Source organism: Bubalus bubalis, chromosome 11 (assembly GCF_019923935.1).
Source record: "Bubalus bubalis isolate 160015118507 breed Murrah chromosome 11, NDDB_SH_1, whole genome shotgun sequence".
Lineage (NCBI taxonomy): Eukaryota > Metazoa > Chordata > Mammalia > Artiodactyla > Bovidae > Bubalus > Bubalus bubalis.
This window is the reverse complement of record NC_059167.1, coordinates 82,007,291-82,027,284: the sequence shown is the minus strand read 5'-3', so window position 1 is coordinate 82,027,284 and position 19,994 is coordinate 82,007,291. Positions and strand designations below refer to the sequence as shown.

The 19,994-nt window shown below is 52.9% G+C and overlaps 2 protein-coding genes across 10 annotated transcripts; both read right to left on the bottom strand.

The window, feature by feature from the left end:
- Positions 1–3,116: 3,116 nt before the first annotated feature.
- On the bottom strand, positions 3,117–8,706 carry IRF9 (interferon regulatory factor 9). 8 transcript variants are annotated; one of them, XM_044925334.2, is made up of 9 exons: positions 8,594–8,706; positions 7,060–7,196; positions 6,558–6,741; positions 6,176–6,306; positions 5,970–6,087; positions 5,795–5,866; positions 4,618–4,959; positions 3,668–3,783; positions 3,117–3,545 (listed from the first exon to the last, which is right to left on the bottom strand). In XM_044925334.2, the coding sequence occupies exons 2-9, from the start codon at positions 7,099–7,101 to the stop codon at positions 3,375–3,377; spliced, it is 1,176 nt and encodes a 391-aa protein (XP_044781269.1). In that variant the 5' UTR covers positions 7,102–7,196; positions 8,594–8,706; the 3' UTR covers positions 3,117–3,374. The 8 variants fall into 8 exon arrangements, with proteins under 8 accessions (XP_044781269.1, XP_044781266.1, XP_025151920.2 ...); XM_044925331.2 differs by having other exon boundaries at positions 7,016–7,196; positions 8,594–8,704; XM_025296135.3 differs by lacking the exon at positions 8,594–8,706 and adding an exon at positions 7,956–8,515.
- On the bottom strand, positions 8,600–19,904 carry RNF31 (ring finger protein 31). 2 transcript variants are annotated; one of them, XM_025296134.3, is made up of 21 exons: positions 19,480–19,904; positions 19,247–19,393; positions 18,963–19,118; positions 18,680–18,739; positions 18,500–18,575; positions 18,095–18,266; positions 17,219–17,606; positions 16,754–17,044; positions 16,036–16,284; positions 15,751–15,936; positions 15,433–15,639; positions 12,732–12,905; positions 12,550–12,648; positions 12,367–12,456; positions 10,827–10,941; positions 10,617–10,735; positions 10,237–10,416; positions 10,039–10,096; positions 9,299–9,395; positions 8,856–9,024; positions 8,600–8,743 (listed from the first exon to the last, which is right to left on the bottom strand). In XM_025296134.3, the coding sequence occupies exons 1-21, from the start codon at positions 19,669–19,671 to the stop codon at positions 8,690–8,692; spliced, it is 3,279 nt and encodes a 1,092-aa protein (XP_025151919.3). In that variant the 5' UTR covers positions 19,672–19,904; the 3' UTR covers positions 8,600–8,689. The 2 variants fall into 2 exon arrangements, with proteins under 2 accessions (XP_025151919.3, XP_006077755.3); XM_006077693.4 differs by having other exon boundaries at positions 10,237–10,350; positions 19,480–19,902.
- Positions 19,905–19,994: the final 90 nt, after the last annotated feature.

The following is a 19,994-nucleotide window of genomic DNA, read 5'->3' as shown; positions in this document are numbered from 1 at the left end:
AGATATATGATGGCTAACAGGCACATGAAAATATGCTCAACATTATTAGAGTAACGCAAATCAAAACCACCGTGAAGTATCACCTTACATCGATCAGAATGGCCATAACTGAAAAGTCTACAAATAATAAGTGCTGGAGAAGGTGTAGAGTGTAGGGAACCCTCCTACACTATTGGTGGGAATGTAAATTGGTGCAGCCATAGTGGAAAACAGTATGGTGATTAAAACTAAAAATAGTTACCATATGATCTAGCAATCCCACTCCTGAGCATATTTCCAAAAAAGTAAAAAAGTTTAATTTGAAAAGACACGTACCTCAATGTTCATAGCATTATTTTCAATAGGCAAGACATGGAAGCAATTTAAGTGTCAATCAACAGATGAAGATGTGGGGTATATATTTATATATATACACATATACAATGGAATATTACTCAGCCATAAAAAAGAATGAAAAATGCCTTTTGCAGCAACATGGATGGACCTAGAAATTATCTAAGTGAAGTAAAAAAAAAATACAATGATATGCTATCACTTATATGTGGAACCTAAAAAAGAATACAAATGAGCTTATTTACAAAACAGGAATAGACTCACAGACATAGAAAACAAACTTATGGTTACCAAAGGGGGAAAGGGAGGAAGGGATGAGTTAGGATTGTGGGATTAACAGATACACACCACTATATATAAAAGAAACAAGGACCTATTGTATAACAGAACTATATTCAGTATCTTGCAATAATCTATAGTGGAAAAAGAATCTGAAAAAAATGTACATAACTTTGTTTAGTACTTTTGAAACTAAAACAATAGTTAATCAACTATAGTTCAATTAAAAAAAAAAAAAACCTCAGCTCATTAGAGCCAAACTAACCCTATTTTATTTTGCTCCTTCAATCCAGGAACTCTTAAGATTGGGGTCTTGTTTTTTCCTTTAGTGCCTGAAACTTAGCAAATATTTGTCAAATGAATGTACAATTGCCTTAAATTTACAACCACTGAATATTAAGGCTGAATGGGATTCCAAAATCTAGTCCAAGACTTGCCTTTATGGTGAGAAAACAGAGGCCCATACTGACTGTTTCTGCCAGACCACACAGCTCTGTAGTGGCAGCCTGGTTGGGAACTCAACTCTTTTGAATTCTAGTGTTCTCAATCCTTCCATGGTGCCTGGCTAAACTGGTTTCTACATGATACTTACAAATTGTTTTGATCATATATTGCCAATGTTCCTAAGGGTTCACACTGGGGCACACATATGATAAAGTTGGGGGCATCTGCCTTTAAGGCACTTATAACCTAGTTTAAGAGATAAGGGATACAGTAATTTGTTCATTCATTTAACAAGTATTTATTAAATGCCTACCATGTATCAGGCAGTCCTCCAGGCACTGGGGGTGTAGCAATGAACAAAATAAGTCCCTGTTCTCAAGGAATAGGAAAGGAGTGATGATAATCAAATAGACAAACAGAAATGTATGAGCTCATAATCTGTGCTGTGAAGAAAAATGAGGCAGCATAACAGAATAGAGTAGTGAGGGGTGCTATTTGGGTCAGGTGCTCAGGGAAGCTCTCTGAAGAGAAGGGGGCAAGTCAAAGTGCTTACCTGAAAGAAGAGTGTTTTTGACAAAAAAAAACAAAAAACAAAAAAACGTAATAAGAAGCGATGAGGTCCTGAGGCAGAAATGTGTTTGGCGGGTTCAAGGAGCCTAGAGCAAAGTGACCAAGGAGAAGTATGGCAAGAGGTGAGGTTAGAAAGGTGGATAGGAGTCACATCCCCTTGGAGGCCAAAGAGAGGATTTGGGCTCCTCCCTGAGTGAACAGAAAACTATTGGAGAGCTTTGAGCAGAGGAGAGACATGATGAGATTTATGTCTTAAAAGTATCTCTTCTGTGTTGAGAATGGACTGATGGTGAACAAGAGTAGAAGCAGAAAAGATGTGGAAGGAAGCAGAAAGAAGAAGTGTGGGAGATAACTGGTTGAACAATCAGTAGCGAGGGAAGCAGAGGCCAGATTCTGGAGAGAATTCTGAAAGGGATGCTAGAACCAGCTGATGGGTTGGAGGTGGGGTATGACGGAACAGGAAGTAAAGGGCCTGTGCCCTTGTGCGCACTCAGCACCCAGCTTCCTCACTGCCTATGCAGGGCCTGTCTCGGGAGGGACAAGGAAGGTCCAAGGAGGCAGGAAGGCGCCAAAGCAGCGCTGACGTTTGTCAGGTGAGACAGTAAGGACTTCCTCAAGAAGCCAGACGTCTATCTAGACTTAACGATGTAGCTGAACCACTCAAAGCTTATATAAGTGGCATCACAGGAAGGAGCTGGTTTGGGAGGTTCCTTCTCTGTCCATCTGGTGTCCTGTATGGGGAGGGGGAGCCGGAGGCTATGGCAGTTTGTAAGTGCTGAACTAGTTTGGTGAAGGTGAACGTCCAGAGAGGTAGGAGGCCCGCTGGCAAGTCGTCCTTGGGAAGAACTTCCAATTTGGGAGCAAGATAAACACGAGGTAAAGGAGAGAAGTGTTGGTGGATTTGGGCCCCTGGGATCCCCACAGAGTGCTGCTGACGGGGCAGTCTAGGCTAGGCTGTCTGTCGTGGGGCTCTGGCAGAGCAAGGAGACCAGCATGGGAACACCCTTCTGTGAGGGTGACAGCGCCCCAGACCCTGGGAGAGAGGCCCCAGGACCTCATCCGCCTCAGGCACGGGAGGCTCAGCCCCTCATCCCTCTGATGTCCTCCCACGCCAGGCCCCAGGGCCTCGAGCTCATGGTTTCAGGTCTGTTCATTGAGGCTTCCAGGTAGGAGTTCAACCCTGGGCTGAATCAGAGGCCTCTAGCCACGGGCTGTGGACACTGGACTTTCCCATGAGAGAAGGTGGCTCGGAGCCCTTCTTGGTGGCTGACCCCAAGCCTCCCTCCAGTCCTGGTTTCCCAGAGGACACAGAGAGCTGGGCCAGAACCTACAGAGCCTGGACAACTCCCTCGCCAGAACCTGTGGGTGGAGGAGGGGAGAGGGGCCCAGAGACACCAGCAGGAAGAGACCCTGGGAACCCTGCTCTCGGGTGACATCTCCATCATCTCCCTGTGATCCCGCTGCCTTCTTCTAATGAATCCGATGCGGAGTCCTTTTTCAGTAACATTTTATTTTAAATCCTTAGTGAAGATCTAAGACAAAAATATAAAGTGCTAGGTTTTAGGGTTGGGGGCAGAGGGAAAGGCCCACTGCATTCACAACATTTGGACTTGCCCTGTTCAGTTCCTCGGAGATGAAAGACGGTTTATCTCAAAATTGGAAAAAAAAAGTCATTCTTGAGTTTCCCACCAATAAGTGTCCATGAGGAGTTGAGGGACAAAGTCATCACAGACCACCAATGAGAACGCTCACTGTGGGAGGCAGGTTGACAGCAAGGAGGCTGAGGCTGTCTCAAAGAAGACGGGCGGGATAGAGAGGAGAGGAGGCACCGGGTCCTGCAGGCTCTGCAGCAGAGACAGGGTGGCTGCCTGCTCCTCTGGGGTCTCCTTCAGCATACGTCGGGCAAAGGCCTGCTCCATCTGTGCGGAGAGGTGGGAGAGTGGTCCCTGAGCACCACAGGGCCGGATGCTATACCCCGGGCCTTCTTCCCCAGGACGCCCTTCTCATACCACCCCCGTGCAGGCAGGCTCTGCTGACTCACCTGCACCGCAATCAGACTCTGTGAGGTGTGGCTGGGGTCAGGGTTCTCCTCCCAGAAATTCAGTGTCACTTGAAACTGGGGTGGGGGTCCCAGGCCCTGGAAGTACCTGGCCAAGTCTGAGAGAGAAAAGGCCAGGAGTTGGAAGAAAGAGAAGACAGAAGGCCCCAGGCAGGGAGGGACGAAGGAGGAACCCATAAGGGAGGAAGAGGGGTGGTGATGGGGCCACTCGGAGGCCAAGGCTAGAGCAGGAGCCGGGGGTGGTGAGGCCACTGTCTCGTGCTAGGAACTAAACTGCTACTCACCTGAGGACAACAGGGAAAGGGCCCCCTTTAGGGGTAGCCGATTGTCACACACCCTGAAACCTCTCTGCTGGGGGAGCTCAGGGTCTGCTTGGCAGCAACCCTGGCTGCTGACACAGCCATGCCACACTTTGGTTGCCTGTTCACTCCCTTCCACACTCACGCTCTGCATCCCCTGTATTCCTGGCCCCAGTCCCAAGGTCCCGTTGAGAGCTGAATGGAGGCAGGAAGTGGAATTCTCAGCATGGTTGGGAGAGGGGGAACCTGAGGGCAGCTCGAGCAGTGGGTGAGAACATGTGACATGCACAGCTCTCACAAGTGTGGATGGTCGTTGTGCGAGTGTGTCTGGCAGGGGAGAGGGGTGTGGTGCAAAGTGCACCTTCTTGTAATTACTGTACACTCCCATGTGGTGGCGCTCCTGAGATGCAATATTATGGTGGTGAGCTCCACCTGGGCCTCACCTTCTGTGGCCTTGGCCCAGGAAGGGGGGCTGCCAGGGCTGAGCCCTGGGATGTGCACCACACAAGTGCAGGGGCCAGGCCTGGACTGTGCTGGGGGATTGGCTGGAGGGAGCACAGGGTGACGGCTGGCCCAGAGGCGGGGAGCGGAGGTGGGGGAAGGGGCTCAGGTGCTTGGCTGGAGCAGCCTCACCTCTGCAGAAGTAGCTGGTTCTGAAGAGCTCCACGCACTCGTTGGTGGGCAGCAGGTGCGGACCCGGGCCAGGTGGCATCTGGGGCGCGTTCCAGGAGATGGGAATGGGGCAGAGGCGCTGCACAAAGAGGCCCCGGGAGTTGCTGGCCAGCAGGACCCCTCTCTGGAGCTGGTTCAGCAGACGGTGGGCGGGCTCACGTGGGTCGGGTTTGGGAAAGATCACCTGCTCCATGCTGCACTGGGAGCTTGAGGGCTCAGCCACGAGGCGGCAGTCCAGGCTCTGCACCTGGGCCTCACCCACCACACGCCCGTTGTAGATGAAGGTGAGCAGCAGAGAGTAGTCTGCAGACAGAGAAAGGCCAGCTGCACCAGTGCCCTCCAGGGGGCCCACTGACTGGCAGGAAGTTCTGGAGAAATGAAGAGGGACGCCTTGCAAATCCAACATCCTCATTTTGCTGGTGAGGAAGGTGGGCCTCACAGAGACCAAATGAGGGCTGGTGAGCACCAGGCAGGCTGCGAGGCGGGGGCAGCAGCTGTACCTTCTGAGGACAGAGAAGACCCTTGCCTTTCCTATCCTCATCCCCCAAACCTCAGCAGCCTGGGGTGGGGGGGTGGGGCGGGTCTTCCACTCATGCTTTCCCAGCCCTTATGTATGTGTCTGACTCTCTGCAACTCCATGGACTGTAGCCTTCCAGGCTCCTCTGTCCATGGGATTTTCCAGGCAAGAATACTGGAGTGGGTTGCCATTTTCTTCTCCAGGGCATCTTCCCGATCCAGGGATCAAACCCAGGCCTCCTGCATTCCAGGCAGATTCTTTACCACTACACCATGGGAACTCCCTGGCTCCCAGCACTCAGGAGAGGAGCTAATACATAGGTTTCCACTGAGGCCTTAATGCCCAGGGTCTTACAGTTTACAAGAGGGTCCCTGAGATCAGGCCTCTACTTAACCCACAGAATCAACATCTCAAAGTGGATTTCCAGGTTAGAGAATGTGTAGGGGGTATTTTTGAGAAGTGAGCTGTGTGGAGTCTGGAATCTGGCAGGCATGCTGCCTAGAAACCAGTGCCTCTGGGTCAGGGAGCCTGCTGCAAGCCTTGACAGATTAGATAACACACGCATGGCTTTAGGACGACGAAGGGAGACAGGGACAGGGGTGAGTCAGAAACGCCAAGTACCTGAATCTGGAGGGGGCAGAAGCTCCAGGGACAGCAATTCTCCCTGGAAAAGAGCCTCAGCTGTGTCCCTACCTGGAAGGGAGGCAGAGGTACTGGTCATTCAGAGTGGACCGGGGAGTCCAAGGGCCAGAGGGTGTGGTGTGGAGGATGACAAAAAAGGCAGGGCACTCAGTACCTTCCTGAGGCTCAGGGCTGTTGCTGCTGCTGCTGCTGCTTCCGCTGCTGCTGCTACTGCTGCTTCCGGTGCTCCCGAAGTCTAAACGGCCAGCTCCCCCATTGGTCTCCACCATCTCCTGCAGACACAGTTCCTGTGGTTGGCCCACCTCGCCTCCAGTCACTGCTCTGCCCTCAGACCCATCCGGTTCCCTCCCCAGCTCTCACCTTCTGAGGGGGCTCCTGGAGCAACGAGGGGCTGAGTATGCAGTTCTTTGCGGTAACTTCTTCCTCTTTCTTCTCAGAGGATGCAGAACTGTGGGGTCGCTTTGATGGTAATTTCTGGGTCCCTGATTGAGCTGTGGAACGTTGAGAGGGAGGCAAACGTCAGAGCCTTAGGTGGGCACAGAAAGAAGGGGAAAGACAGGAGGCAGTGAAAGGATGGGCAGGACTGGGCAGGGAACCTCCTTCCCAAGGACAGGGCAGATCTCTGAGCGAGGGGCCTGGAGGGAGGCCCACCACCCTCCTGGGAGGCGCAGAACTCCATCCTTCCCCCGCACTCCACCCCCAGCTGCTGATTTTAGGAGTGATGGGGCACAGGGACACCCACCGGGGACAGTTCCTGGTGGCAGCAGCCGGTACACCTTGTAGGGCTCAGCGCCATCCCTGTGGCCGATCTCAGGAACCTCCTCAAATTCACAACTTTTGTTGAGAGCACAGCGCAAACGAGTCTTCCAGATGGCAGGGCCTTCCGAGCTCCCCTCCCTGTACTTCCCCTTGTATATCGCCCAGGCCTAGAAGACAGCAGCAGTAAAAAAGAGATCGCTGGTAATGGACCACTGACGCGGCTGGCTTCATGGATGTAGAGCCTGAGCGCTCGCACAGAAGGGCTCGAGCTAGGTTTATGCTCAGCTGTTGCCACCGCGAGATCCATGCTGAGTTTTGCCTTTCCATCTTGCGTGGGGCTGGTCCTACCCTCCAATCGCCCGTTTATCTGTCACCCTACAGGGTGACAGTGCCAGCGTGTGCTCCACCCCTCCCTCCGAGAGGCCAGTTTCCAGGCTTCACCTTGAAGAAGGCGGCATCCTGGTCCTCCCGGAAGTCCTGCTTGCCTGCGTGCTTCCAGGGGATCCGGAACATGGTCTTGGCCGCATCCTCCCAGCACACTCCTGGGAACTGCCCGCTCTCCACTTGCTCCACCACCCAGTTCCGGAGCTTTCGGGTGCAGCGCGTCCTGCCTGATGCCATCCTGGGGATAAGAGCAACAGAAGTGTTAGGGGAACTGACACTTTGGGAAGAGTGAGACCCTGGCCCTTGGGGTTGGCTTCTGGCCAGGGCCCCTGGAGATACCATTTATATTTTGCCTCCAGACATATCTCAAAATTCTAAGGCTGAATTGTTTCATTTCTGCCATCACTAGCAAGTACCAAAAATACTTTCTTTTTAACATCCCAAGCTGTGACGTCTGGAGGGAAATCCTAGGCATTGGTCTTGATATTTTTCAGGAATCTACTGTTTGGAAGAGAATTCCCCTGGTGTCCTGCTCCAGGTGAGATGTCCTGTCTAGATTCCCAGTGTTTACAGTAGCTGCTTCTGAGGTGTCTCATCAACCCTCTTCACCCACCACCCACAACTCCTTTGATATTTCCCAAACTTCCTCTGTGCTTGTCCCAGGAGCAGGTGGGGCAGGGAGCTGGGGGCTGGGGCAGAGCTGGGGCGGAAGTGGGCAGGGCCAGAAGGCAAGAAAACAATCAGGAGATGGGGGCAATCTTCTTCCCCAAACAGCCTCATAGCAGGTCCGCCTGCCCTTGGCCTGTAGGGCTTGGAACACTGGCCCCGGATCAGTCTTTCACTCAGGCCAAACTTCTAGCTCCCTAGCTCACAGGCCTTCTGCTCTCTATCCCTCAGTCTAGCAGAGGCGTCCCCAGAAGCCCCTACCACCACCTCTAGTCTGGCCGGGCTTTCCAAACCTAGGCCCAAGCTGATACCCATTTTTGGTTAAACTTACCTGAGCTGCTGTGCAGGCAGTCCCAGGGCTCAGCGGACCTCAGCTCAGCCCAGCTCAGCTCAGCTCAGCTCCCAGCTGGGCAGCTTCTGTATCTCTCCGCCCCTTCCTATAGTCCCCACCCTAAGTTTCAGTTCTCCTCCAGGGAGGGCCCTTTCCCTGAAATCACGTGGTCTCCGAGTTGCAGGGCAACTGGTTACCACCAGGGGGAAGCAGCATCTGAGAACCTTATGTTTAGAAGCCTGCTGTTGGAAGGTGGAGGAAGGCCTCTCCTGCTTCAGGCGCCTTCCCTTCCCTCCCTTAAGATTCCTTTTGCTTGGATCTGACGTCTTTATGACACTGCTGCTCCCCTGGGAGGCTGCCGTGTCCTGGAGTCTGGCCTGGGGCCTCTGTATAGCTCTGTACCACTTGCCCATCTATATTCCCCCCGTGGTGCCTGCTTGGTACCTGCTAGGTGACCCTAGATATCAGCTGAATTCAATGAAAGAAACAAAGGAGGCAGAGAAGGAAGAAGCCCAGGCCAGGTGGCTGGATGGGGAGGTTGCCCTTGGCTACCCACAAGTTTTAACAAAGCTGTGTTCACCCCATCCCCCTTTCCCTGGTGCCCCCGGATGGTTAGGTCAGGAAGGAAGAAGGACTACCAAGAAGCCTGGGCAAGGAAATGCCTCTTTATTGGTGCTGGAGTTGTTCCTGCGGGAGTCGAGCCACAGGCCCCTCTTTGGGACCCTCGCCCTCAGCTACTTCCTCCTGCGGGGGATACTCTGTCCCAAGGGCACCTCTTCTATCAGCTTCTGCAGAAAGAGAGAGAAGACGATGATGCTGGAAGGCTGGGACTCAGACATAGGCTGGAAAGGGGACTCCTAGAGAGTGGGGTCAGAGGCAAGGTTGGTGGGGAGGCTTTACCTGTAACAGGCGGGCGTGGTAGGTGGGGGCGTCCTCCCCAGGCAGTGCCTGGGGGCGCACGTGCAGGTAGCGCTCGGCAGCTGTCTCCAGTTCCTCCACTTCATACAGGGTGGCTGGGTCCAGTGAATGGGCGTTGATGAGGCTCACAAGATACTCTTTGTAGTGCGCCCTGGGGAGATGAAAGGGTAGAACATTTGTTCTGTTCGGCTGATTTTAACTGAGTGAGCCGAGCGCCGTGCTGGGCACTAGCGTACTCAGAAGAACCAGATGGATGCCCCTCACCTGTTGCTCTTGTAGGCACTTGCCAACCTGTGCGTGCTGCCTGCCGTGCCCTTGCCTGGAGGGCCCCCTCCCTCCCACTTCTCACAGGACCCACTTCTCTGCCCAGGCACACCCCCAGTTCTCCCCGCAACACCAAGCTCCATGCCCCGCCTGGCACTCACTGGCAGAGGCCAGCATAGCCAGCGGGAGTCTCCTTGCCACAGGCTTCGTCCCGGAACCCGTTGGGAACTTCCTTCTGCTCCATCACTCGACAGCCACCTAGGGGAAAGGGAAGGGACCCTTTGCCTGGTAGAGGCCACTGACCACAAAGGCCCAGGAGAACATGGGAGGCGGCCTCTGGGAAGAGGACTGAGGAGAGGAGTCCCTGCTTTAATGGGGGGGGGGGGGGGGGGGCATTGGGAAACAGATGCCACTATGCAGACCACTTGTGATACAGAAGCAGGGATCCGCTGTCCTTGCGTTTAGCTAAGCTCTTACAAGGCTAGCTTATTCTGTGAAGGTCTCACTCTATGTAGATGGTGAGAAGTGGGATACTTTAGAATCACATGCAACATCTTTTCTGTTGTCCTCACAGAACCTAAAACAGTGCAACTAGTAAGTCTCATTAAATAGGCATTGAGTTAATTAATGAATCACTACCCTTTGGGAATGGGAGAATAAAATTGGCATCAAGGTACCAGGTGCTTGAATGTGGCCTTACATAAAACAGCTGGGCTGTACGTTGGACACGAGCCCGCTTCACAGAGGAAGAAACAAGCCCGGGGAGGCTGACTCACCAAAGGACACAACAAGCAGGCACAGGACGGGCTCTGCATCCTGGTTCAACCCCACACCCAAGCCCCGCTTCATCCATCACATTGCGGAGGCCAGCCCCTCCTCCCAGGCCTGTCCCGACACTCACCTCCGGGCACTGCCCGGGCCCCCACTGGGGGTTCTGTGTTGAACATGACATTATTGTCCTGAGGGCAGAAGGATGGGAGTTAGTTTCCCTGGATGCCAACCTGCTGATTTCTCCACGTCTGACCTTTCCCTTCCTGCCACCCTACACCCTGCCTCCTCTCCTGGGCAGTTGGCAAACCAGCCAAGTTGGCCACCTGACCTGAAGTAGCTTTTGGAGCCGGACAGCAGACCAGTCCCGCAGGTAGAAGAGGCAGTCTCGGGGGTGGTGGCCGTGCAGGGACTTCTTCACCCTGCAGTTAGGGTCTGGACATTTCTGGTGGAAACCCAGATGGAAGAGGGGCAGTTGGAAACTGTTGGGGTCCTGGCCTCTCAGGAACCCCTGCATGAGGGGTATAGGGGTGGGGGACATGGAGACATTGGAGGGTCTGGAGCAAGCAGAAGAGGGGAGGGGACAGAGAGAGGTCCTTGACCTCACCCACCCTGGTCTCCTCTTCCCCTGGGCTGCTCCTCCACTGCCTCCGCCCCTCCTCATGGGAGCCCCACCCTGCTACCCCTTCCATCCCAGTCCTGGGGGCTCACATTCTTGGCGTAAAAGGCACTGTAGCAGCCACTGCAGAACTGGTGGCGGCACTGGGTGCAGTGAAAGTGCATGCAGCCTCCTCGGGCCAGTGCGTACGAGAACTTGCACTTGGGGCAGTCTGCAAGGGTCAGCAGGTCAGGGTCGGGGCTGCTCCTCAGGCCCCAGGAAGAGTGTCATTCTACGCAATGAGAGATTACTGGGCACCTTACCTATACCGTTTTCCTGAAGGTACATCGCCAAGCCCTGGGCTTGGTATTCTGGGTCATTGGTGCGTTTCCAGTTCTGGAAATCTTCACAGCTCCGGCCTCGGTGCTGCTCCTCCCACTGCCAGAAGGAAGCAAGCTTCCCATGAAAGCTCCATGCCAGGCCCTTCTTGCTGGCCACCCCACTCTATCCAGAGGGCCCTGACTCAGTGTACAGCTCTGCCATCCACCCTGTGCTCCAACACCAAACTGCAGGGCCAGCCTTGGTTCTCTCATCTCTTTACACCTGACACATTCACCAGCAAGTCTCATTTCTGTCACTCCAGCCTAGCTCCCCTTTTCTTTATCCCTACTCTGACCACCTTTACTCCAGGCCAGGTCAGGTCTCGCCTTGATTGCTTGCCTTGATGACCAGTCTCTCTGCCTCCACTCCTGCTCCGCTGTGGTTCAGCCTCCACCCGGCAGCCGGTGTGCCTCTGAATGCACACATCAGGCAGCTTCAACTGCACTGGGAGTGTTCTAGCTTGGAAGTTTGGAGGTATGGTGGCAGGTGTTCACTTTATTATTGTGTTTCATAAGACAGACGCAAATTTTTGGTATCAAATATTTAACCTTTTTTATGAAGAATAAACAGCCAATTTTATTGGGCTCACTCTGACTAGGAATCCATTCAAATATTCAACATTTTAAAGGTACATGAGAGCGCATAACCCCTTGTTCAGTCTTAGAATGAAAGGACCTGAGACTTCCCTGGTGGTCCAGTGCTTAAGACTCCACACTTCCACTGCAGAGGGCGCAAGTTCGATCCCTAACTGGGGAACTAAGATCTTACATGACCCATGGCACAGCCAAAACAGAGAATGAAAGGCCAATCCCCTCCTCGCTCGGCCTCATCATGACCTCTCCTGATCTGGCAGCCAGCTCCTCTCGGACCACCTGGCGCTCTCGCCCTTGCTCTTGAGGCTCCTGACATACACTTTTTTGGACTTTGGCCTTTCTGTGTTTTGTTCTTTCTCTCTCAAATATTTTGCATAGTTGACTTTTAAATTGTCAGGCCTGAGCTTAAATTAAGCCATTTCATTTATTTCTAAATATTGATTTACTTTTGGCTTTGATGGGTCTTAGTTGTGGCAAGTTGCTGGGGCGCATAGGCTCAGATGCCTCAAAGCATGTGGGATCTTAGTCCCCCGGCCAGAGACTGAACCCCTGATTGCAGGGTGGATTCTTAACCACTGGACCACCAGGGAAGTTCCTAAATCAAGCCATTTTAGAGAAGACTTATTTAACCTCCCAATCCCATGTACCAGGTAGGTCCACTCTGTTATTCCTGATCTCAGATTCCTATTTGTTTTCTTCATAGAACACATGGTGATGTATATACTTCTGTTCTCGCTCCCTTCCTCAACCTTGCCCCCTCCCTCCCTTGCTAGTCTGTAAGCTCTTTGAGACCAGAGAGCTGGTCTGTTCTGTTCTGTAGCAAACCCCGAGTCTAACACAGCGCCTGCAGTGGCTCAGCAGGTATTCCCAAAGGTTAGACGTGCCTCACCTGGCGCTTACAGCGCACGCAGAAGGTCTGTTGACACTGGGGACATGTTGCTTCCAGCTGCTCACGCTCGTATATGAAGCCAAAGGAACACTGTGGGTGCAAGAGCATAAAGCTATCTAAGGCCTGACCACGTGCTACTCCCCACCCCTCCTTCCGGTCAGCAACTCTGGGCAGCCCACTGACCTGGGCACACCACAAGAACTTGGGGTCCCGCATGAGCACGCCCTCCGTCAGCTTCTTGTGGAACAGTGCATAGGCATCTGGCTCGAGGCTCTCTCGAAGCTGGGGACAGGATGCCAAAGTGGCGGGTGGGCAAGGCTCCTGTTCAAAGCCCAGGGCACCCCAAGTCCGAGGGACTGCCCTACCTGGATGTCGAGGATGGAGAAGTAGCCGAGCAGCTGGGTGTCATCGGTGAGGTCGGGGCGGCCACATCCAGGGCACGCCATATCTGTGATGTGCTTCTCCTTCAAGGCGATGGTGAAGTGCTGGCGGAAGCAGTCGGGGCAGATGGTGCACTCACAGGAGGTCAGGGACTGCATCTGGTGGAGGGGAGAGGATGGAAAGGGAGGGGTCAGAAGCTACAGCTGCCAGCCGGTGGGAGGAGCAGTGGCCTGGTGTCTGCTACAACTGGTCAGGCAACCTAAATGTCTGAAGACCTTCAGATGGAAAAAAAGCAGACAATGGTGAGACCTAATGTAAATGGAAGAAGACCCTCTAAAGGCATCCTCAGTCAATTAAAAGCAAACACATGATAACTGAATCACTCTTCTGTGCTGTACACCTGAAACTAGCACAACATTGTAAAACAACTACACTCCAATAGAAAATAAAATTTAAAAAAACCAAACATTAATTAAAAAGGAAAAAAGGGAGGGGGGGGTATTCCCTGGTGGTCCAGTGGTTAGGATTCCACACTTCCACTGCTGAGCACCTGGATTCAATTCCTGGTTGGGGAACTGAGATCCTGTAAGCCATGTGGCATGGCCACAAAAAGCAAACATACAAACATCCTTGAAATGATAAAACTATAGCAATGGAGAACAGACTGCTGCTGCTGCTAAGTTGCTTCAATTGTGTCCGACTCTGTGCGACCCCATAGATGGCAGCCCACCAGGCTCCCTCATCCCTGGGATTCTCCAGGCAAGAACACTGGAGTGGATTGCCATTTCCTTCTCCAATGCATGAAAGGGAAAAGTGAAAGGGAAGTTGCTCAGTTGTGTCCAACTCTTAGCGACCCCATGGACTGCAGCCCACCAGGCTCCTCCATCCATGGGATTTTCCAGGCAAGAATACTGGAGCGGGGTGCCATTGCCTTCTCCGGGAGAACAGACTAGTGTTTGCTATATGACAGGAGGAGGGGAAGAAGGTTACAACTATAAAGCTGTAGCACAAGGGGGTTCTTTTGTGATATCTTGATTGTAGTGGTGGTTACATGAATCTACATGTGAGATAAAATTGCACACAAGTACACACATAAACCAGAAGAAATGTCAACAACCTCAGATATGCAGATGATACCTCTTTAATGGCAGAAAGTGAAGAGGAACTAGAGAGCCTTTTCATGAGTGAAAGAGGGGAGTGAAAAAGCCAGCTTAAAATGCAATATTAAAAAAACTAAGATCATGGCATCCGGTTGCATCACTTCATGGCAAATAGAAGGGGAAAAGGTGGAAGCAGTGACAGATTTCCTCTTCTTGGGTTCTAAAATCACTGTGGATGGTGACCACAGTCATGAAATTAGAAGATGATTGCTTCTCTGTCTATGAAAAACCTAGACAGTGTATTAAAAAGCAAAGACATCACTTTGCCAACAAAGGTCTGTAGAGTCAAAGCTATAGTCTTTCCAGTAGTCGTGTACAGATATGAGCTGGACCATAAGGAAGGCTGAGCACCAAAGACTTGATGTTTTTGAACTGTGGTGCTAGACAAGACTCTTGAGGGTGGGTCCCTTGGACAGCAAGGAGATCAAAGCAGTCAATCTTAAAGGAAATCAATCCTGAATACTCAATGGAAGGACTGATGCTAAAGCTGAAGCTCCAATACTTTGGCCACCTGATGTGAACAGCAGATTCATTGGAAAAGACCTTGATGCTGGGAAAGATTGAAGGCAGAAAGAGAAGAGGATGACAGAGGATGAGATGGTTGAATAGCATCACTGATTCAATGGACATGAACTTGGGCAAACTCTGGGAGATGGGTGAGGGACGGGGAGGCATGGTGTGCCATAGCCCATGGGGTTGCAAAGAGTTGGACACAACTTGGTGACTGAACAACAAACATACACATCCACGAACAAAATGAACAAGGTCTGCAGTCTAGCTAACATTGTACCAATATTTATTTCTTGGTCCTGACACTACACTACAATTATATAAGATATCACCATTGGGAGGTGGGTAGAGCACACAAGACTGTACTATTTTTACAACTTTCTGTGAACCTACAATTATTTTAAAATAAAAAGTAAAAACAAACAAACAAAAACACAGAGCCAGCCTAACTAACCTAGGCTGTATTTGGCCAAAGAACTGCCACTTCTGACCTAGAGTTAAGTTAGAAGGGGCTCAGGAGATAAGAGGGGCCTATCCCTACCAAACGGGTATTTGATCATGACATTAAAGAATTACTGGTAATTTTTTTTGGCGTGACAGTGGCATTTGTGCTTGTATTTTCAAAGAGTTTTATCTTTTAGAGATAGATATGAAAATATTACAGGTGAACTATCTGATGTCTGAGATTTGCTTCAAAATAATCCTGTGTAGATAAGTAAAGATTGGCCATACATTAATAATGGTTGAAGCGTGATGATGAATACATAGTGGAGGGAGGGAGGCTGAATTTCTTATACAATTTTCTCTACTATTGCATACTTGAAATTTCCCATAATAGAACATTAAAAAGAAAAAGAGAGAGAGGTGGCCTATTCCTGCTCTCCGCTTCCCAGAAGCCTTCAGGGGCACATGGGCAACTGCAGAGCAAAAGACAACATGAGAGACAGGATCCAGGGTAGAGGGGAGGTCCAAAGGGAACAGAGCGATTCTAAGGCTGGAGGCAGTGGAGACTCACCCGGTTGCGGGGCAGGGCCCAGCCGCACACGGCACACTCCTGGGCAAGCAAGCGGCGCAGGAAGGCCCGGTCCTGGCTCTGCCTCACAGCCTCCACCACGTCCCCCAGCTCATAGTTCCTAGGTGTTTCCTGCAGCAGCGCCAGCGCCAGCTCTGCCCGGCCCCAGCTGGGGAGTGAGTGGACTGCCAAAAGCCGTCTGACCAGGCTCTGCAAGGCGATTCAGGCGGAGAGGGAAGAAGTGGCTGTCAGACCCCAGGGAGCCTACCCTTCAGCCTGCCCTCAGCCCTACTAAGTGGGCTCTTCACCTCCTTCCAGCACCTGCTTATCTGGCCCATCCCAGGAAGGGGTGGGCTCAGGGCCACTGTCCCAGAGGCGCTGATGGAAGGGCTCCAGGCGCTGGCGCTGTAGCTCAGTCAGGGCTCGTGCCACATCACCCCCATGTTGGAATAAGGCTTGAAGAGACCCTTCCTCAGGCTCAAAGCCCAGGGACCGGAGCTCCTGCACCTGTGAGTTGGGAGGGGCGAGCAGCAGTGAATCAGAGCGTGAGAGGCTCTTAGATCCACAGCCCTCAACCCTGCCTCACCTCCAGTACGGCTGCCATACCTTCCTCCGCCGGGTCCTCACACACTCTTCCACAGCTTCATCCAGGTTGCCATGACGATCCAGCCAGGCCTTCCGGGCCTCCTGACAGGAAAAGGCACCCAGCCCCGGGTCCCGCTGTCCAGCCAGCTCAGCCACCATCTCCAGCACGTACGGCAGCTCTGAGCGCAGCCACTGCAGGGGCACTTCGGTGCCCGAGTACTGCAGAGCTGAGAAGACCTCCTCTGGACAGGCGCCTCCAGCTTCCCCTTCCTAAGAAACAGCCCCGCTCAGATAGAGAGCCCATCAGGAAGGGCACACTCCATCCCCGCCTTGAAGAAGTGAAGTTGCTCAGTCGTGTCCTACTCTTTTTGACCCCATGGACTGTAGCCTACCAGGCTCCTCGGTCCATGGGATTTTCCAGGCAAGAGTACTGGAGTGGGTTGCCATTGCCTTCTCCAGGGGATCTTCCCAACCTGGGGATCGAACCTGGATCTCCCACATTGTAGGCAGATGCTTTACCGTCTGAGCCACCAGGGAAGCCCATCCACCCCCCTCCGCCTGAACCACAATGCTGACAGTGCTTGAGACCATGGCTCATGTGAGCAGTGCACAGTCTGATACCTGCCATGGGGGAAGGGTTCAGCAGCTGCTGCTGCCAATGACAGGTTTGGAGAACGCCCATCAATCAACTGCAGCCTTTCCCTTCCCCGACAAGCTCATCCCAGGCCCACGTCCTCACCCGGATCTTGATCACCAGCTGGAGTCCTTCTTCCCTCATCTTGTCTTGGCGCTGCTTCTCAAGGTCCCCGCAGGAACTAGTCACGGGGGCATGGAGGGGTCGTGGAGGCCCTGGTTCAGGGTGTCGCTCTTCCAAAGAGCTGGCATGGGGCTGGGGGGTCTGCTGTACTGGGACGGGGCTGCTGGTCCGATTGCACATAGCACATACCCAGCCAGGGCCTGAGTTGCAGAAGGTACAGTGAAGACAGTACCACACAGGAGTCTGGATAGAGGAAAGCATAGTATCCCCCTGCTGGAAAGACAAAAAGAATTATCCTATCAAAGGGTGGCTAAGGCTCAAAATGGAAATATAGGAAGCTTGGGGGAAGATACCGGGGAACTAAGGGAAAACAGAGGATGAAGAAGTAGAGAATGGCCTGTGGTAATAGATCTAAATAAAGAGATGAGAAGGCCAGGAACAAGATACCTGAAGGGGCTTCAGGCAAATGCCGGAATCCTGAGAATCCACCACCAAGCTGGGAGGCTGAGCCAGCCGAGGTCGCTCACATATGGCACACAGCACGGCCGCAGCCTCGTTCTCAAAGGTGCAGCTCTGGCAGGCCCAGTGACCCCGAGAAAGCTCAGGTTCCAGGCCCCCAGTTCCTTGCGGACCCTCGATTCCCGGACCCAAACCCTTACAGCCTCGGGGCCGATCACAGGCCGCACAAAGTACTGCCCAAGGTTCATTTAATAGGGCACAGGCAGAACAGGGCCAGAGCAGACGGGCACTTGCAGGATCGGGGGGAGAAAAAGAGCTGTCTCCCAGGGTCGGCCCGGAGGCTGGCTGAGGCCGTGGTGGAGCTGAGGCAGGTAGGCTGTAATGGATAAATAGAAATGGCCTGCTGAGGGGGTTGCCTAGGCCTCTTACCCATGGGCCCCCCTCATACCCTGCAGGACAGCACATGGCTCTGGCCTTTGCACATGTTATCCTCTCTGCCTGGAACACTCACACACTCATAGCCTATTCATCAGTGAAATGACAGCTTAAAGTTCAGGTCTGGCTGGTAAATATCTCAGCCTCACCCCTATTAGATGCTTAAAATACTGCCAACTGATTGAGCTGATCCTTCTGACGAGGGTGCATCCTCCCACTACCTATTCGCACACCATGACAATCTATTTTGCTATGACTGGTATGTATATCTTGCTTGGTATGTATGTCTATGATCTCCTGAAGGGCAGGAGCCAGCTGCTTGGCATCTATGAAACAGTCTTTAGCACAAAATCCAGCACACAGTAGACTCAAGGAATATTAAGTTCTCTCACTTTTGCTCCCACTCAGAAAAGAAGATCTCTCTCGCACCTGGGGTGGACGGCCTGAGGGGCTCCATGCAGGGTCTGGCGATGGTGATGTGCACGTTCTGGGTGTCCGTGGAAGAGGCGATCACAAGTTAGACACAAGGCCTGTTTACAGGCTGAGCAGTGGAGCGTGCCTGGGGCAGAACCACAGAGGAAGCAGGGAGCAGGAGTGGAGCCTGGAGAACGGGAGACAAAGAAGAACAGAGTATCTTTCTAAAAAAGACCAGGTTACATTTGAATCAGCTGTGGAGGGAAACAAATCACAGACTACTTTTCAACACATCTTTCTACCCAAAGAAACAATCTTCATCTCTTTTTTAAAAGAAAGGGAGATAATCAAGAAGAAAGAGGAAATTTCTATCAACATGATCTACTAGCACTCCTTCCCCCTAATACATAACAATAATACCTGCAGCAGAGGGTATGGTGAGGGGGCCTGGAGCAATCTCTCTCAGTAAGGGGGCAAACTCTGAGAGCTGCAGTAGCTGAGGAAAAAGGACAGGGAATGAGTTAAGGGCTTGGGGACACAGGCCCACAACAGGTTTCCTTTCTTCATCAGGCCCCAGAGCCCCATTCCTGCCTTCCTTACATCATCTTCAACCTTGTCTTTCAGCAGCTGCTCCAGTGCTTGCGGTTTTGGATGAGCATTCTGCAAACAAGATGAGAAGAGTTCCCACCTATAGCCTTAGAACAAGACCTTCCCTCAAAGCCGTGGTCCCCCAACATTCAGAGTGAAAAGAACAGAGAGATCCCAAGTTACTGTGGGGACTATGCCTGTGATTCAGCAGTATGAGAGTCCCCAGACTGGCTTTGTTGTTAGGCTAGTCTCCCCAGCCCTGGTGCTTAAGTCCTCAGGACTAGAGATATCTCACCTGTAACAACAGATTGAGCTCTGTCCGAAGCAGCAGTACTTCCAGTGTGACTGTAGCAACTTGCCGCTGATCCGGCTCCTCCTGCCTTTCAGGGAAGCTCAACCCATCTGGCTGCTCCTCTGTGTAGCCATACAATCGCAGAACATCCCGGCCCCCCTACCACACAGGCAAACCAGTCACCGCCCAGCAAGCCCCCTTCCCAATAGGGCTGGGACTTCTAGCCAATCCCCAGCCAAGGCTAAGTCCCATTAGTCCTACTCCCATTAGAGGCTCAGGGGCTTCACCTGCACAGCATCCACCGTAGAACGAAAGACAGGGTTATTAAACTTGACCCCGCGCCAGTACCGAGGCCTCTGAGAGCTTAGGAGGTTGCGGCCATATTTCTCCAGGATATTCAGGGCCGTGGAGAGAGTGTTGAGGTAGTTTCGGGGCTGGGAGCAGTCAGAGAGCAGAGAGCTGTGAGCCCCGGCCCAGCCTCAGGTCCTCTGTCCTCCTCCCGAGCCGGGGCGGGCCTCACCTCCCCATGAGCGTTGCAGCGGACCAGGCGTGCAGCATCCAGCTGCAGGTAACGGGCTTCTGGCGGCAGAGAGGTGCCCAGTAGCGGCCAGAGCTGCTCCTGTGTAAAGGCCTGCCCGGAATCCCTCCTCAGGGCGCTCGCCAGCTCCTCGCGGGCCTCCAGGAAGGCCCGCTTCTCCTCCTCCCCCGGCATCCTGAGACAGGAGTCAGCCCCGGCCCGCTGCCAAACTGGACCGGGCGCAGGCTGTGCACGGCCCGAGCACCGCCCGGAGCGTCTGGGGTCTGGCTTCCCGGCCCGACCCTGGTCGGTGCGGACGCCCCGGGTCACTCAGGCCACGGTCACTCTTCGGCCCCGGGCCCCATGCCAGGGTTAGCGGGAACAGGAAGTACTAGGAAAGAGGGCGGGATTGAGACCCAAATTCAGGGGAACGGGCGGGGTTTAAACTGCAGATGGGGTGGGGCCAGGAAGTCAGGGGGCGTGACCATGAAGACCCAGCCAATTATAATGGTAAATAG

What these genes read in the sequence shown, in the direction of transcription:
- IRF9 (XM_044925330.2), bottom strand. Translation starts at nt 7,433, where the DNA reads ATGCCTAGGATTTCCCTCCAGACGTCACAGCTTGGGATGTTAAAAAGA. An exon ending in TCTGCCCCCTCCAGATTCAG is followed by an intron (nt 4,960 to 5,794) that starts GTACTTGGCGTT and finishes CTCTGTCTGCAG; the next exon opens with ACTACTCTCTGCTGCTCACC. An exon ending in AACCAGCTACTTCTGCAGAG is followed by an intron (nt 3,784 to 4,617) that starts GTGAGGCTGCTC and finishes TTTCTCTCTCAG; the next exon opens with ACTTGGCCAGGTACTTCCAG.
- RNF31 (XM_025296134.3), bottom strand. Translation starts at nt 19,671, where the DNA reads ATGCCGGGGGAGGAGGAGAAGCGGGCCTTCCTGGAGGCCCGCGAGGAG. An exon ending in TCTCCATCCTCGACATCCAG is followed by an intron (nt 12,649 to 12,731) that starts GTAGGGCAGTCC and finishes TCCTGTCCCCAG; the next exon opens with CTTCGAGAGAGCCTCGAGCC. An exon ending in GGCTCCAAAAGCTACTTCAG is followed by an intron (nt 10,097 to 10,236) that starts GTCAGGTGGCCA and finishes TTCTGCCCTCAG; the next exon opens with GACAATAATGTCATGTTCAA.